At 48.2% G+C, this 17,475-nt stretch overlaps 1 protein-coding gene across 7 annotated transcripts in view; it reads right to left on the bottom strand.

Annotated features, from left to right (window-relative positions):
• Positions 1 to 144: 144 nt before the first annotated feature.
• The window catches only part of TPST2 (tyrosylprotein sulfotransferase 2), a 56,669-nt gene continuing 39,338 nt past the window's right edge, over positions 145 to 17,475 (bottom strand). For 2 of the 7 annotated variants that reach the window (XM_032653820.1, XM_032653824.1), the window contains exons 3-8: positions 15,259 to 16,164; positions 11,048 to 11,246; positions 5,778 to 5,828; positions 4,841 to 4,879; positions 2,243 to 2,291; positions 152 to 663 (exon numbers count right to left, since the gene is read on the bottom strand). In XM_032653820.1, coding sequence (XP_032509711.1) covers positions 2,250 to 2,291; positions 4,841 to 4,879; positions 5,778 to 5,828; positions 11,048 to 11,246; positions 15,259 to 16,100 — 1,173 coding nt within the window. In that variant the 5' untranslated portion in view covers positions 16,101 to 16,164 and the 3' untranslated portion in view covers positions 152 to 663; positions 2,243 to 2,249. Of the gene's footprint in view, positions 664 to 2,242; positions 2,292 to 4,840; positions 4,880 to 5,777; positions 5,829 to 11,047; positions 11,247 to 15,258; positions 16,165 to 17,475 lie in introns of all 7 variants that reach the window. The other 5 variants (XM_032653825.1, XM_032653821.1, XM_032653826.1 and 2 more) reach the window with 3 other exon arrangements.

The following is a 17,475-nucleotide window of genomic DNA, read 5'->3' as shown; positions in this document are numbered from 1 at the left end:
GCAAATCGCCAAACCCAAGGGTGGCCTTGGGGCTCCCTGACACAGGCGTTCAGCTGTGCCCTTGTGTGGACCTATTCTCCAGCCTTTGTTCATCATCAATCTACCTGACAACACTCGACATGGAAGAAAAAAATCTATTCACTCTGTAAAGTAAGGCACAGACAAATGAGCCCCTGTTCAGTTTATTCAAATAATATATATATTTTTTTCTCTGTGAGTAAAACTGAGGAGGAATCAAAGAAAGTCTCATATATTAAATTCTTAAATAGATTCTTTGAACTCAAAGGTAAGGGTCAACAGGAGAGGCACGGGTGGTGGGCCTTGTCCCAGCAAACAAAGCCACCAAGGCAGTCCTGCAAATTAAGGAGGATGGCAAATCCATTTCTTAAAAAAAACTTCTCGAGGGGAAAAATATAAAATACCTAAGTTTCAAAAGCCGGACTACCTCCACACTCTTGGTTCTCTACCCCAGACTATCCTAAGATAGAATGTCTCAAGGTTAAGTTTTCAATGATTCAGCTTTTGCAACCATATGCAAATAGATTCCTCGTGAGCAGTCCTGTTTTGGCGATTAATAGCAAGCAATATGCTTGGATTTGAGGTCCGATTTCCACTCAAATGCAAAGTTTCTTCTCTTCTGGCAACAAAGCCACTTGCAAAGATCTGAAAGGGGAGAAAACGGGTGTTAGGCCCAGAGTCGCAATTCTGAAACAGATCTTGTATATTTATATGTGTGATTGCAGGACAGATGGTCTTCATGCATTCATGTAAGCATGTGAGATTTTCTATAGCATCCAGATGGCTGGAGAGAATTTACCTTTAAAAATGTTTCTTGGGTCCTTACCCACATCTCAACCTGTCGCCACTTGACCTCAAAGATATCACTTTTCTGATTTATGAAGAGCAGATGGCAATGATTAGCTAAAGTACCCTGTCTCTGGGCCCTCATCTAAAGCGTAAAGCGAGAAATAGATCTGGTTTTCGTCAACGAGAAGGTTCAGGATTCTACTAATGAACCTGCAGAAAGAGAGAGAGGGAAATCGAGTTGGGGAAAAACTTGGAAAAAGACTGCTTTCAACGTGAGACTTCTTAGGAATTAAACGGAAGTCCTGGATCTTAGCACAACTCAAGATGGGCATGCTGAGAGTCAGGGTGACTTCGTGTCTCCAGCCTTGTGGGCTAGTGCAAAGTGGATTTCAAGAAAAATGAAAAAAATATGCTGATTATTTAAAAATAAGATAAGGAAACTAAAAATCGACTAGAGGCTAGAAGCTCTTTTACGGTTTAAAAGAATAGGCCAAATACCCAGGCAAGTTGGTCCTGGCCTCTCTGACTCCCCCAGGTTTCCCTGAGCCTGATCAGAGAGGCTGGGGAGCATAAGGAAGTGAGCTCACTCGCTGGAGCCTTAACTCCAGGGCCCACGTCTGCGGCTAGGTCCCAGCGCTCCCACCCGGGCCGGCTCACTTCATCTCACGACCACCCTTGGAGGCGGACAGTGATGAATCCCCATCCTCCAGATGGGGAAAACAGAGGCCAACAGGAGTCGAACCTCGAGTGAGTCCTGAAATCTTTGACTTCCCAAGTTCAGAACCTGTTTCCCTGCCCCCTGGCAAAACATGGATGGGTAAATATGCACTTAAAATCGTTTGTTAAAAGCAAACTCTGGGGGAGATGACTTCTGGTGGCCCTGTGGCCTTAGGCCAGTCAACGCCCTTCTCTGGGCTTTGGTTTTCTCCTCCATAAAATGGGACAGTCATGTCACCTGCCTCCCAGGGATGCTGAGGGTTAAAGGAGTAACACAGGAAGAGCACTCAGCCCAGTGCAGTAGGGGTTATTCTTAGACCAGAACTCCTTGCGACTATTATTACAACATTAATTGCTTTGGGCCAACCTGATGCTGTTTATAGAAGCTGGGTTGGCAGACAGCATTCTGTGCAAAATGGTTCTAGAATCCCCCCATCACACCTGTCCTCTGTACCCCCTCCCCAATGCCAGATAAACCTTTTTCTGGCTGGTTCAGCATTGATCCCTGCCCACACCCCTGATCCAGAGCTAGGAGACTAAGCCTTGATTCTATAAGTAGCTCCCGAGGCTGGGGCCAGGGAAACCTCCTGATGGGGCTGGGTCAGCCCACCTTGGTGGCCACTCCTCCCCAGGGAGGCTCAGGAAGGACAAGCTTTTCAGAAAAGTGATTCCTGGGCTCAGAAGTGTCGGAAGGTCCCGGCAAAGTCCGCAGGCTTACCTGGAAATCATGAGCTTCCTAGGTGGGAAGAGGTGCTATTCTGGTTCACCTGGAGGAAGACAACACACAGAGGAAGGGTCACAGCCAAGCGGTGGCACCAGGGCCTCACTGCCCTGAGGTTCAGCCCTCAGCATCACTGAATTGGGCACACTCCCTCACCGAGTAGCTACCGTACACCTACTATGTGCCGGGTGCTGGGGCTACTGTGAACATGATAGACCCTATCCTATCCCCACCCAGCTCACATTCTAGTGGGGAGAGCCTGCTCAACAAACATATCCGTAAGACACTATTAAGTCCAGGCAATACAATGGGCTGATATGAGTGACTGGTATTGGGGCTCCTTCAGATAAAGTGGTTCGGAGAGGCCACTACAGGGGGATGACATTTAAGGTGGAGTGTAATGAAAAACCTACATGTGTTTGCCCTTGGGTTCCTGGCACCAAGCTCCTAGAACCCTTGGAATCTCCCTAGTGAGAAGAAGCATCTTTTGTATGCAAATGAGATGACTGATGGCTGGGGGCCCCTGGCTTCAGGATGTGGGCTTGGTTACCAAAAAGGCTAAGGCATGATTAAAGGACTGGAAATTTCAGCGCCCTCCACCCCAGCCTCTGGGGAAGGGAGGAGGCTGGAGGTTAATAACCAACAGCCAATGATTTAATCAACCATGCCTACTTAATGAAACCTCTGTAAAAATCCATAAGTGATAGGGTTCAGGGAGTCGGGGTGGGCGATCACAGGGAGGTGCCGGGAGGGTGGTGCACCCAGAGAGGGCATGGGAGCTCCACGCCCCTTCCCCCATACCTCGCCCTACACATCTCTTCCACTGGGCTGTTCCTGAGTTACAGCCTTTATGATAAGCTGGTGATCTAGGAAGTAAAGTGTTTTCCTGAGTCCTGTGTGTTGTTCTAGTGAATTATCAAACCTGAGCGGGGGTGGGGCACGGGGACCCCGCAAATGTGTAGTTGGCTGGGCAGAAAGGTACGCAGCCTGGGCATCTGAAGTGGGGGCAGTTTTGTGGGACTGGGCCCTTAACCTGTGGGGTCAGAGGCTATCTCCGGAAATCAGTGTCAGAATTGAACTGAATTACGCAACACCTAGTTGGTGTCCAGATAATCAGAGAATTAGTTGTTGGTGTTGGAAAACACCCCATAAGCAAAGAGCTAAAAGATGAAAACGAAGCCGGCCATGCACGGATGTGGGTAGAAAAGCATTCCCAGCAGAGGGATTAGCAAAGCCCTGGAAAGGAGAGGGTGTTTGGAGTTTAGGGATTGAATATACATTTTTGCATGAGTTGCCATTCTAACGTGTGAGCAGCTTTGTTTTGCTTGCTTCCTATCTTCCTATTTTTGGGGTTTCACGATTACCATTTTTGGATGGCTACATAATATTCTATACAATGTACACACCACCATTACTCAACTGTTGTCCTAAGATTGTTTCCAAGTTTTGCAATATCCTGCAGGAGATCACGTGCACAGTGGGGGACAGTGGAGGAGAAAAGGGCAGAAAGTAGGGGTTTGACGTAATTTGTGGGTCAGCTCTCCAGAGGGTGGGACTGCTCACGATGACAGAGCACATGCTATTTCTCTACATTTTGCTCCTAAGAGAGCAAAAAATAGTCCCAGGCCAGCTTGAATACGCCACACAGTGCAGGAGAGTGTAAACGGGTCCAACTCTTCTGTAAAGCAATTTTAACCTTGTAGTTCAAGAGTCTCAAAAAAGACCCTCCCATGGGGAATTCCCCGGCGGTCCGGTGGTTAAGAATCCACGATTCCACGGCAAGGGGCACGGGTATGATCCCTGGTCCAGGGACCAAGATCCCACATGCCGCACGGCCAAAAAAAAAAGACGCTTCCATCCTCTGATTCCACTCCTTAAAAATGTATCTGGGGACTTCCCTGGTGGTGCAGTGGTTAAGAATCCACCTGCCAATGCAGGAGACACCGGTTTGAGCCCTAGTCTGGGAGGATCCCACATGCCGCGGAGCAACTAAGCCTGCGTGCCACAACTACTGAGCATGCGCTCTACAGCCCGTGAGCCACAACTCTACGGAGCCCGTGTGCCACAACTACTGAAGCCTGTGAGCCTAGAGCCCGTGCTCCGCAACAAGAGAAGCCACCGCAATGAGAAGCCCGCACACCGCAACGAAGAGTAGCCCCTGCTCGCTGCAACTAGAGAAAGCCCATGCGCAGCAATGAAAACCCAATGCAACCAAAAATAAATAAATTTATATAAAAAAATTGTATTCGAAGGGAACAATTCCATAGAGGCCCCCCCCGCCCTCACCCCACAGAAGAGAGGGAAAATCAGGATGATAGGTGTGTGACATCATTTGAAATATTGCAAAATATTGCAAAAATTACATAGGGCAACAGTTAAGTAATTGGTGGCACATAATGGATTCCAGAGAAAACTATGTAGCCATCCGAAATGGCCACGTGAGACCCCCCAAGATGGAAAAACAGTAAGAAAGTAAAACAAAGCAGCTCATACAATGGAATTGCAAGGAACATAAAAATGGATATCCAGGTGGGCAAAAAAAAAGACTGTATGTAAAAATGAAAAGAGTTTCAGACTGTGGCTAATTCCCCTTACCCCACTTCTGTTTGTTGTTCTTGTTACATCCTCTTTGGGCTAAAACAAATAACAGATTAGTGCCGATTAATTCTGGCAATATTTTTTCACAGTGGCAAGAGATGGGTTTCTGATTCCCACAAAGGGAGTGTGGACTCATCCCCAAAGGACCAAAATCTCATTGCCCGACCCATCAGAGTCTTGTGAGTTTGATGATTAAACTGGGGATTAGCATAGGGTGACCCCACCCTTTCCTGGCCAAGTTAAATAAAACACACACACAAACTGAAACTACTGATTGTAGCATCACCACCCTTCATTTAAAAAGGAGCACTTTGGCACCAAAAGGAGGATGCTACGTCAGTCCTGGGAGCGGTTCTTCTTGACAAGATTCAGGGACAGCCTCCATGGACACGCCCAGGATGCATGGGAGGCCAGGGACACAGGACTGTATTATGTCTACATTTGTACACATACCTGCATCACATGACCCTCATTTTTTGGTAGACTGATGAAATTTTTGTGCTGGGCTGGGAACTGCCACTTCATACTTTTTTATTTTGGCCACACGGTGTGGCACACGGAACTTCCCTGACCAGGGATCAAACCCACACCCCTGCAGTGAAAACACGGAATCTTAACCACTGGACCTCCAGGGAAGCCCAGGAACTGCCACTTTAAATGAAGCTGAATTTAAGGCTAGAGGCAGAAGGTTTGACAGCAAGTCCCCACTAAGTTCCTCCAACTGCTTTCAAGCCAGGGGACAAGGAAGGGGCTCAGGCTGAAGGGCTACTGAGATGTCGCTCCAGGTGGATCAGACACTTGAGAGCCTCTGACCGGAATCCCACCCCCATCCAATTTTCTGATGGACAAACCATCAACCATATGAGAGAAGTGAAGTGTTCAAGGGCACAGAGGAAGCTAGTGGTGACGCAGAATTCCCCCTGGGGTTTCTGACCTGAAGATAGCCTTTCAGATTGGCTGGTGTTTTATAGTCCCCTTTCAAGACCTAGGAAAGAAAAAATTATCGCTCTTGTAGAAATGATCAAAAAATAAAATTTAGTCCATCATTTGCACACCCACCCATCCATCCGGGTACCCATCCATCCACCCTCCCATCCATCTACCTCTCCATCCACCCACAACCCCCCCATCCACCCTCCCATCCACGCCTCCCATCTACCCTCCCGTCCACCTACCCACCCATCTACACACCTATCCATCCATCCACCCAACCCACCCATCCACTTATCCACCTGCTCATCCATGTATCCATCCAACAAACATGTATTAATAAGCTCCTCTTATTCTGGCATTATTCTAAGCTCGGGGGTGGGGAGGGGGTTGGGGGCCATTACAACACTGCCCAGACAATTGGAAGTCCCATCCTCCTGGAGCTTCCGTTCTGGAGTGGGGAGGGCCAGACAATCCACAGGTGACAACAAACACAATTAAACAAGAACATATCAAACCATGGGAAGTACTACAAGGAAAGTATGTGATTAGGAGTGCCCAGGGGGCTTCTTCTGAATGGGTGGTCAGAAAGGGCCCCTTGGAACGCATGGCCTTTGTGCTGAGACCTGAGTGACAAGGAAATCCTGCCAGGCTACGCTCTGAAGGAGAAGCATTCCAGCCAGAGGGCACAGACAGGACAAAGGCCCTGAGGTGGGAACCAGAAAATTCCAGGCCTTTCCACTATCTCTCGAAATACAAGGCACTGGATAGACCAGCACTGTCCAATAGAATATAATGGGAACCTAGTCTGTAATTTAAAATTTTCTAGTAGCCACATTAAAAAAAAAAAAGTGAAACAGGTGAAATTAATTCTAGTGGGTTTTTTTTTTTTTTTGGCCACACCGCGCAGCTTGTGGGATCTCAGTTCCCCAACCAGGGATGGAACCTGGACCCTCAGCAGTGAAAGCATGGAGTCCTAACCACTGGACCCACAGGGAATTCCCTCTAGTGGTATTTTTTATTTAACCTGATATAGCTAAAATATTAATACCTCAACATGTAATTGATGGGGTTCAGGGCAGGTCGCCCCCAAATCTACCATTTTGGCATATTCATTATTTTGAATTAAAGTTATTTAAGAAACAGCCGGTGCCAAGACACTCTGACCCTCCTTTGTGCCCTTGAGAGCAGGGAATAAATCTCCCAGGTGAAAGGTACCCTCCCCGCAACAGGAGGTAGAGAGCCATCCTTATCACCAGAGATGGAGAAATCAGGGCCAAAAGGGCTGTGTACACAAACCTTGTTACTTCTTCAGTAATTTACTACCCCAAGCCCAGATGTCTTTGTCTTATCAGTACTTCACAAATGTATTCTTTCTTCGTCTAAAAGGTATGAAAGATGCCTGCTTTGGCCCCTTCTTATGAATCTCCTATTTTTACGAGCCCCTGTATGTACGATATTAAATTTGTTTTGTCTCCTATTAATCTGTCTTATATCAATTTCATTATCAGACCAGCCAAAGAACCTAGAAGGGAAAAAGGGAAAAGTTTTCCTTCCCTATGTAATCAATATAAAAATGATTAAGGAGAAGTTTTACATGCTTTTTGGGGGTACGAGGACCTCAAAATCCAGTGTATGTTTCACACTTACACGGCAGCTTTCAATTTGGACTCATCACATTTCACTGGCCACACAAGCCTAGTGGCTACAATGAACAGCACAGGTACAGACAGTTTCATTAGCACTGGGATCACTTCAGAACTGAGTGTACTGCCTAGGATCCAATACAGGAACATTCTGTGCCTTCAGTACACACACACACACACACACACACACACACACACACACACACGCACACCCTTGTGGCTTTCAACGAGGGGACTTATCTTTGTAGTTACAGCAAAACCACTGTAAAGACTAAATAAGGTGTGTGGCACTTGCTAAAACTTGTGGAACCCCCAAGGAGTAAAGCTCTTTTGTTTTGTTTTTGTTTTTCCTTTTTTCACTTTCTTGATTTTATTTTAAAAGTACACAGGGTCACAAAACTAGAGCAAGTTTTTGGCTTTTTTTAAACCAAATTTAGTTCTTACAAATGTAAAAATCTGCACCGTTGGGTATTTAAGCCAGAAACTTGAAATGCAAAAAATCACTTTTGAAAGTGACCCTATCAATTCTCTACTTGCATAGATAGATGAAGTGTCAAAATATTTCTTCTCAGTAGTACAAGTGTATTTGTCACAAAAATTCACAGTTAGGGATGAGAATAAGTGAATCAGGGAATTGTGGTTCTCTTAACACTTGTGTCATTAAATAAGTTAGTAGAAAACAGAGTTTTTCTTTGGGGAGTAAACTTCTTTGGAAGAAACCCAGAGACATCTTCTGTTTTAAATAAACAACAGAGCTCCAAACAGCTGTTCCTACCCATCACTGCTCATCAGAATTTTTTTTATACAACACCCAAGGTCAGGCCTTGCTCTGGGAGCTTCTGACCCATAGTATAGGACCTGCCAGGGGCCTCTGCCTTTTAGAGGGACTTCAGAGGAGCTGGGCCCCTGGCTAAAAAAGCAGGTAAGGAGAGGCCAGCTTTCTCTGATGCCCTCATCCTGCCCCAGCCACCCCTTCTGAGAAGCATTTGGGGGCTGGATTTCAAGGTCATCACCAGTTGCTGCTGCTTTTTTAATCCCGTTAATGAATTTTAAAAAATAATATATTTATTTATTTATTTTTGGCTGTGTTGGGTCTTCATTGCTGCGCGCGGGCTTTCTCTAGTTGCAGTGAGCAGGGGGCTTCTCTTCGTTCCAGTGCGCGGGCTCCTCATTGCGGTGGCTTCTCTTGTCGTGGAGCACGTGCTCTAGGCGCGCAGGCTTCAGTAGTTGTGGCGCACGGGCTTAGTTGCTCTGCAGCATTTGGGATCTTCCCGGACCAGGGCTCAAGCCTGTGTCCCCTGCATTGGCAGGTGGATTCTTAACCACTGCGCCACCAGGGAAGTCCCTAATCCCGTTAATGAATTTTTTATTATGAAATATAGCATATATACAGGAAAGTATATAAAGCACCTAAGTACAGTTTAAAGAATGATAACTATTATTAAATAGTAAACATTAAAATTAATAATAAATATTTAAAACAAAAATAATAAAATCATAAAAATAAGCCACATCCAGGTTGCCAACACCTACACTCTCCATGCACTCTGGGTATCTACCTTGGATCCCTGAGTATTTCCACAAGTAGATGTTTACAAAATCAACTGATTTCAGGGCAAGAGGAAGTAATGAGACCTACAGATGGGCTTGCATTTCAAGGACAAGGGCAGAGCCGCCTACGCTCAGTGTTAGTAAATTCTCTCCGTTAAAAAGAAAGCTTGCAGGAATTCCCTGGTGGTCCAGTGGTTAAGACTCCGCACTTCCAATGCAGGCGACACGGGTTCGAGCCCTGATCAGGGAACTAAGATCCCACATGGTGCACGGCGTGGCCAAAAAATAGAAAAAGAGAGAGAGAGAGAGAGAGAGAGAGAGAAAGAAAGAAAGCTTGCACATGTTAAGGACTTGTTGGCATCAAATGGAGTCTTTCTCCTTGAGTCCACTGAAGAATTAAAGGAGAATAAAGAGTAATGACTCTCTCCCTTTCTGATTCAATACAAGAACTGTTGGGTTGGGGGGGGAGGTGAAATGGGTGAAGGGGGTCGAGATAATATAAAATAAACAAGCCACAAGCCACAGGGCTGTAATGTACAGCACGGTGATTATAGTCGGTCATATTGTACTGCATATGTTGTAAATTTGCACAGTGACAGGCAGTGGGTGACTAGACTCAAATCGTAGTGATCGTTTTGCCAGGTGCACAAATACCAAATTGTTCTGTCACACACCTGAAACTACAATAATATAATAAGTCAGTTATAAGGCAATAAGAGAAAGAAAGAAAAGAACTGTTTGCTTTCTAAAATCAGCATGTGCTCGGAAATGCCAAACGCGGGCTTCCCTGGGGGCGCAGTGGTAAAGAATCCGCCTGCCAGTGCAGAGGACACGGGTTCGAGCCCTGGTCCGGGAAGATCCCACATGCCGCGGAGTAACTAAGCCCGTGAGCCACAACTACTGAAGCCCATGTGCCACAACTACTGAAGCCCGTGCGCCTACAGCCCGTGCTCCGCAACGAGAGAAGCCACCACAACGAGAAGCCCGTGCACCGCAAGAAGAGTATCCCCTGCTCACTGCAACTAGAGGAAGCCTGCGCGCAGCAATGAAGACCCAATGCAGCCAAAAATAAATAAATTAAATAAATAAATTTAAGGTGCGTGCCCTTTCTTCTCTAGTTCAACAGACCAAACACAAAGTAGTTCTCTGAAAGTAGAATCAGAGGACTTTAGAATTAATTTTTTAAAAAATGAGAAAAATAGAAATGCCAAACTCAGCTTAAATTAAAACTCTGGGTCTCAATGACATAAGGGGTAGGAGGGCTCTTCCTCAGGCGTGGGTCCCATTTTCAGGTATTTTCATTAACTTCGTGTCTCTGAGGAAGTCAGAACACAGCAACCAGAGTGAAGGAGAAGCTGTGACAGTGACATGTAAATAATATCGACTTGGTAACTGTCCCACACCCAGGATTAGCCTACTTTTATGCTCCAAAAACATCTTCTCAAAGTCATTTCCCCTTGACCACCTACACTAAGGAGAACTTAAAAAGTAATTTAAACCACCCTAAACTTACATTTGTCTGAGAAGTAAATATTAAACCTTATGGGGTCAGGGACTTCCCTGGCGGTCCAGTGGTTAAGACTCTGTGCTTCCACTGCAGGGGGCACGGTTTCAATCCCTGGTTGGGGAATTAAGATCCCGCAGGCCTCGAGGCAGGGCCAAAAATAAATAAATAAAATTAAAAATTAAACCTTATGGGGGCAATAAAGGGACCCATCGTTGATTTATTCACACCCAGTCTCAACAGAGACTTGAAGTGCTTTACAAACAGACGAACAAACAGCCAGGGAAGCAGGGGGAAAAGGGTAAATCAAAGTAGAGAAATAGGATGGAATTAGTGCATGAATGGGCCTGCCGTGAGATGCTATACAGTGTGAGAGGCAGGCTACCAGTTGGTTTTGAGCTTCCTTGTGGCCCAAGCAAAAATGGAAATACAAGCAGCCGTACGAATCACCGTGTCCCTGAGACAGAAACAGACCAGCTGCATAGGAATCAAGAAACTGTTTTCTGGGGTAGCTGGAGCCTCCGCCCCCACCACAGCCTGAGCACGCATCTCCCCGTGTGCACGTGCACTCACCCGGTGTGTGTTGTTGATGACGATGGGATCGGGGTTGCCGTAGTTGGGCGGGTTTGCATAGGGGTCATAGCCAAGCCGAGCCAGCATGGGGGCGATCTGGGCCATGTCCCTCAACACATCTCCAGGGATGTGGCCAGTCCACTTGGAGAGAGCTTCCAGGTTCACGGGCTTGATGACCTGGTCTGTGGATCGCTCGATCCTGGGGAGAGAGGACGGGCTGGACAGGGCACGGGCAGACCCAGGTGGTGCTCAGGTGGGCTCCCTGCTCAGGGACTCTGGGGCAGCAGGAAAGGTTGGCGGGACTGGTCCCCAGGGCCCACTCGGCGCTTATCAAGTATAAGAATGTGGGCAAGTCATATGGCCTCATCATACCTGCTCTGTACAATGGGGATAAAAGCATGGGGTGGGAAGCTGGGAGAAAGGGCTAGACAATGCACACCACTTCAGTGGTGTTGAAATTCTGCTTCCTTGACCTCTCTGACTTTTTAAAAATTACTTTTTATTTATATGACTAAGATGAGTATTTTGTTCTTGAGAAGTAATTCTAAGACACAAATGGTAAGGCGAATAGCGCCTGGGGTCACCACTCTGAGTCCTTCAGCTCCCTACAGGGACCTGACCATAGCACTCTGAAGCGTACCCTATCAATCTGTTTTCTGTACTTTAAAAAACGGAGTGGCTAAGCGCAGACTCAGGGGCCAGACTGCCTGGGTGCAGATGCCAGCTCTACCAACACTGGCTGTGTGGCCTTGGGAGACTGACTGAACCTCTCTGAGCCTCAGTGTCCTCACCTGTAAAATGGGAATCATAATAGTACTTACCTCACGGGGCTGTTCTGGGGAGTAAATGAGTTAATAATAAAGGAGTATCTGGTACATTTTAAGGTCTCAGTGTTAGCTCTCTCTTTCTGTCTCTCCCACACATGTACACACTGAAAATCTGTGGTTTTGCTTGCAGATTTAAAAACAGAAATTATATACTATACATAGTACTGGTTTGTAGGTGGGGTTTTTCTTCTTCCCCGCTCTCTCAATACCTCATTCTTTTTCCATTCCCCTAAAGATGGATATTTACGTTGTTTTCATTTTGCTGTTAGGATGAAACAGTCATCATCTTATATGTGCTTCCTTGCTCTCCCACACAACGGGGTCACCAAGCTGTGTGAATGATGATGATCTTACCAATTATAGTTCAGAGGCTTTACAGGATACAGGGTGGGGAACTCCTAGGATCGAGGACCTATTTCTAGATGATTCCATCCCAACTAAGAGATAACTTGGGAACAAAGAACAGAAGCAAACAGATGGAGCAAAAGGAAGATGGGAAGGGGGGGTGAGGGGAACTGGGCAGGGGAGAGGGTGTGGACTGGTGGGGAGGGCATGGATCTGGAGTCTGAAGACCCGGATTTAAATCTCAGCTCTAGCCAGTGTGTCAAAAAATCACAAATACGGTTCTAGGTATTTTCACCATAAACATCTTCACTGCAAACAGTTTCACCCCACAATTGGCCATAAGGCCATTCTGCCCTAAGGGATAAAATCACTGGTTGACAGCTACGTTACACAAGAAAGTGATAACATATCAGTTTCTGCAAATCCTTCGGTGAGCTACTCTAAGCCAGATTCTGTTAGAATTTTCACCGTTTTCAAGACACATCAGGGATCAAGTAACCATTCCTTTCTGAGGGGATAGGAGGAGCTTGGTTCTTCTTTTGCCTCTTTTTTTTTTTAATTGAAGTATTTACAACGTTGTGTTAGTTTCTGGTATACAGCAAAGTGATTCAGTTATACGTACGTGTGTGTGTGTGTGTGTGTGTGTGTGTGTGTGTGTATTCTTTTTCATATTCTTTTCCATTATGGTTAGTACAGGATATTGAATACAGTTACCTGGGCTATGCTGTAGGTCCTTGTTGTTTACCTATTTTACATACAGTAGTGTGTATCTATTCATCCCAAACTCCCAACCCATCCCTCCCCTACACCCTTTCCCCTTTGGTAACCCTAAGTTTGTTTTCTACATCTGTGAGTTTGTTTCTTTTTCATGAATTAAGTTCATTTGTGTCATAGTTTAGATTCCACATATAAGTGATATCAGACGGTATTTACCTTTCTCCGTCTGACTTACTTCACTTAGTATGATAATCTCTAGGTCTATCCATGCGGCTGCAAATGGCGTTATTTCATTCTTTTTTGTGGCTGAGTACCATTCTATCGTATATACGCCACGTCTCCTTTATCCATTCATCTGTCGATGGACACAGGCCACTTCCATGTCTTGGCTACTGTGAGCAGTGCTGCTATGAACACGGCCTCCGATGTCTAATACTGTGTGATAAATCTGGCAAAGATGGCAGGAGGGAGAAAGTAAGTGTATCTAAATTAGCTAAAGAATCATCATTAATGCTCTCGAAGGCAGCTGTCCCTTTCCTATGAACCACAGCTCAGTAACCTTCTGGTTTTGACAGGTGGGAGGGATAACTGTACTCAATGAAGTATTTGCAGAAACTGATACGTTATCATTTCCTAGAGTAATGAAACCAGAACGGTCAATCAACCAGTGATTTCACCTTTTATAACAAAACGCTTGCTGCAAAGATGTTTACAGTGGACATACCAGACACGATCAAACACGTACCTGGCCTTTGCCACAACCCTTGTGTCTCCAGGACTTCCCAGGACAGAAATCACACAGGTACATCCCAGAACTTGGATAGGAGCCAGGCTTGATACGAGTCAATAAACGAAGTGTCCAAAAATAGACGTTAAATAGAATATGGTGATCGTGTAGTGGAATATTATGCAGCCATTCAAAATGATGTCACTGCAGAGTGCTGGGGCCCATGGGCAAGCGTCCCAGATACGAGGTGAAGAAAGGTTACACAGGAACATGACCAGCAGGACTCCAGTTTTATCAATATACCCTGATCAAGGACGAGCAAGCCACAAATCAAAATCTGGGTGTTGGGATTATGGGTGGGTTTTCTTTCCTGTTTTATGGATTTTCCCAGTTTCCTGCAATCAGGATGTATTCCTTTGGTCATCTGATGTCTTGTCATGATGATTTACAAAAATCCCGGCTCCAGCACCAACTGGTGGGGGTACCCAGCCCACGGGCACTTCGCTGCCAGGAGCTGCTGAGAGCCTCCCGCTCTGCTCAGGGATCAGGAGCTCTTGGGGGCAGAGCCTGGGAGGGTCCAGCCATGTAAGAAATGGGAGGCGTTGTCCCAGGAAGGACCGCCCTTCCACTGGGCTGTTGAAGATGCTTGCAACCGACCAGGATGGAGACATGGGGACGGCACACTCTGGCGCTGCACTGTCTCAGGAAAGGGACAGCCTCCTCAAAGGAGGAAGGCAGACAGCGAGGGACAGAAAGGGAGGGAGGATGGGTCCCAGCCACGGAGGGCTTGAGAACACAGGCACTGGAGTCCAACAGACCTGCGTTCAAATCCTGGCACCACCCTTTGCTAGCTGTGTGGCCTTAGGCCAGTAACTTTCCTGAGACTCAGTTTCTCCATCTGTAAAATGGGGATAAGAGCAGTTCCTATGTTCTAGGTGGCTGTGGGGATTAAAGGAATAATGATTGTTTGTGGCTGCAGTCAGTGCTGGCCACACAGCAGACACTCAATAAACGAGAGCGAAGGTGAGCCTGATGAGTATTCCAATAAAAGCAAGATCAACACTGAAACGATGATAACGGGAATAAACCACCTAACGTGTATTAACCCATTTGATGTTCACACGTGAACATAGGTAGATTCTATCCCTATGCTACAGATGAGGAAATGAAAGCACAGAGAGGGAGAATTACTTGCTCAAGGTCACACAGCTAAAAAGTGGCAGACCTGGGATTCAAACCCAGACAGCCTGGTTCCAGAAACCATACTCTCAACCTTTACCTGCTACAGCTCACTACAAAGCATATTCACAGTTTGGAGAGGAGTGACTGCCCCATCTTTTGGATAATAAAGCCGAAATTCAGAGAGGTAGAGTGACTTATTCAATGCCACAGAGCTATGAGGTGGGAGACCTGGTTCAAGGCTGTGCTCTTAACCACTCTCTTCCCAGATCTTCTCCAGTACAACAGAGGAGGCTCAGAGAGGCACAGTGACTTGCTCAAGGCCACACAGCTTGGAGGGGCAGAGCCGACCTTCCCACTGAGCGTCTCTGACTCCGGGATCAGGGGTCTGAGCGGAAGGTGGGGGCTCCACTCACTTGGACAGGGAGACACCGCCAGGCTTGCCGATGAGGTCCTCGTGGTGCAGGACGGCGTCGCTCCAGGAGATGCCGAGGAAGTCGAGGATGAGCTTGAGGGAGCGCCGGGGGTGCAGTACCAGCTGCTCGTAGTACACGGGCAGGCACTTGTCCTCGCCCACTTCCATGCACTGGGCGTACATCACCTCAATGGCCTTGTTCCACTTGGCGAGGCAGTCACGGTAGCTGCTGAGGTCGAAGCCGGCGATGGTGACCTTGCGGGTGATCATGGAGTGCACGGAGGCCCGGCCGTCCCGCACCATCAGCAGGAACTTGGAGTTGGGGAACAGGCGCGACAGGTAGACAGAGGACTTGAGCGTGAAGGGGTCTTTGTTGCAGAGGACGCGGGCTGGCTCTCCGTGCTTGGCGATCACCTCCAGGATGAAGGCCTGCATGGCGGCGTCCAGCACCTCGTCTGTCACACCCGCCTCGTCCAGCCGCAGCTTCTCCCGGCCCGACTTGGACCAGGCCTGGCGCATGGCCAGCACGCGGGGGATGATGCGCGTCTCCTCCCCGCAGCGCACCTCGGGGTGGGCGTCCAGCATCGCACGCATGAGCGTGGTGCCACTCCGGGGCACGCCCCCCACGAAGATGAGCGGCATGGCCTTGCCGTAGCGGTACTCCACGTGGTCCGTGCCCACCATCACCAGGTCCTCCTGCTCCGGCCGCATGGCCCGCCGGGGGCCCCGGGGGCCCCCCAGTGCCACCCGGCACTCCAGCACCTGCTGCCCCAGCTGGACCGCCAGCACCAGGGCCAGGGCGAAGCCGGCTGCCAGCAGTGCCCTCCGCACCGACAGGCGCATGCTGGGCCCGGGGCGGGGGGCGCGCTTCAGCGACAGGTGGGCGGGAGCCCCGCCGGGCTCACATCTGGGGAGAGAGAGGGACACGGGCGGTCAGGGAGGCCTGCGGGCTGCAGGTGCTTTACCATCCAGACCCCAAGAGCGGCAAGTGTGAGGGTGCTGACGTGCAGAGCAGAACGCTGCGGGGCACTGCATCCATCTTAATTCATGAGATCCTCCAACAACCGTAAGCGTAGCTGCTACTGTTACCTCAGGGGGCCCGATGGCCTGGGTTCAAATCCCTCCTGGCTACTCCCTAGCTGTGAGATCTTGCCCAGTTCCTTAACCACTCAATGCCTCAGTTTCCCCAACTGATAAATGGAAAGAGTAATAATTCTTTCAAAAATGGACTTTCTAGAAATACATTTATGTGAAATTCTTTGACATGTGAAAATAATAAAGCACTAGAACCTCAGATTTCAGCAGCACAGTCGTTTGATAAAGACAGGGGTTTTGCCTGTTTTGTTCACGGCCGTCTCCCCAGCTCCTAGCACGGTGCCTGGCCCCTAGTAGATGCTTAACAAATATTTACAGAACGTGCTTGGGTCCAATGAGCGGGGCCTGGCCCAGAGTAAGTGCTAGGAAATGATTATGGTACAGCGAGGAGGGAACCAAGGTACAGAGCGACTGTTCACCGTTGTCCAGCTGGAAAGCGGCCAAGCCAGGCAGGGTCCATGATTTTGACCCAGGCCAGCCGGCTCTGTGTCTGCTCTGAGTGGCCACAGTCTGTCTCTGCAGGAGAGGCTTTTCAGAAGGTGCAAAATATCCTGGTCTGGGCTTCTTCCAGAATCGCCGTCCGTTCGTTCAGCCTTCACTCGGAAGCAATAAAAAGGTTTCAGGCACCTGCTCGAGGCTGGAGACAGGACAGTGGACGAGACAGCCAGGCCTCTGGCCTCAAGGAGCTTACCACTGAGTGGGGGATGTGGACGGTACACAAGCTACCGCCAGACCGTGATAATGGCTTGCAAAGAAATAAGCTGGACACCATGAGAGAGATCAAGAAGGGGAAGGAAGAGGGAGGTTAAGGAGGAGGTGACGTCCAAGCTGAGACCTGGATGAGAGGGAGCTGGCGGTGTGAAAATGTGTGGGAAGGGTGCTCCAGGCAGAGGGAACGGAGAGTGCAAAACCCCAAGATGGGAGAGAGAGGGTTTGGTGTGTTCAAGAACCTGAGAGCAGGCTTCTGGGGCTGGAGGGGAGGGAAGGGGAAGATGGGGTCCTCAGGGGATGGGGAAGGAGCTGGACTTACTCTACGGGCAGCCCCTGGGGAGAGGGCCTGCAGGGGTGGGAACGGAGGCGGGGAGGTCAGTCAGGAGGCTCCTGCCCGTGTCCTGCGGAGACT

This window comes from Phocoena sinus, chromosome 14, assembly GCF_008692025.1.
Source record: "Phocoena sinus isolate mPhoSin1 chromosome 14, mPhoSin1.pri, whole genome shotgun sequence".
NCBI classification, from domain to species: Eukaryota; Metazoa; Chordata; class Mammalia; order Artiodactyla; family Phocoenidae; genus Phocoena; species Phocoena sinus.
The sequence above is the reverse complement of the archived record's forward strand: the minus strand, read 5'-3'. Positions and strand labels throughout refer to the sequence as shown.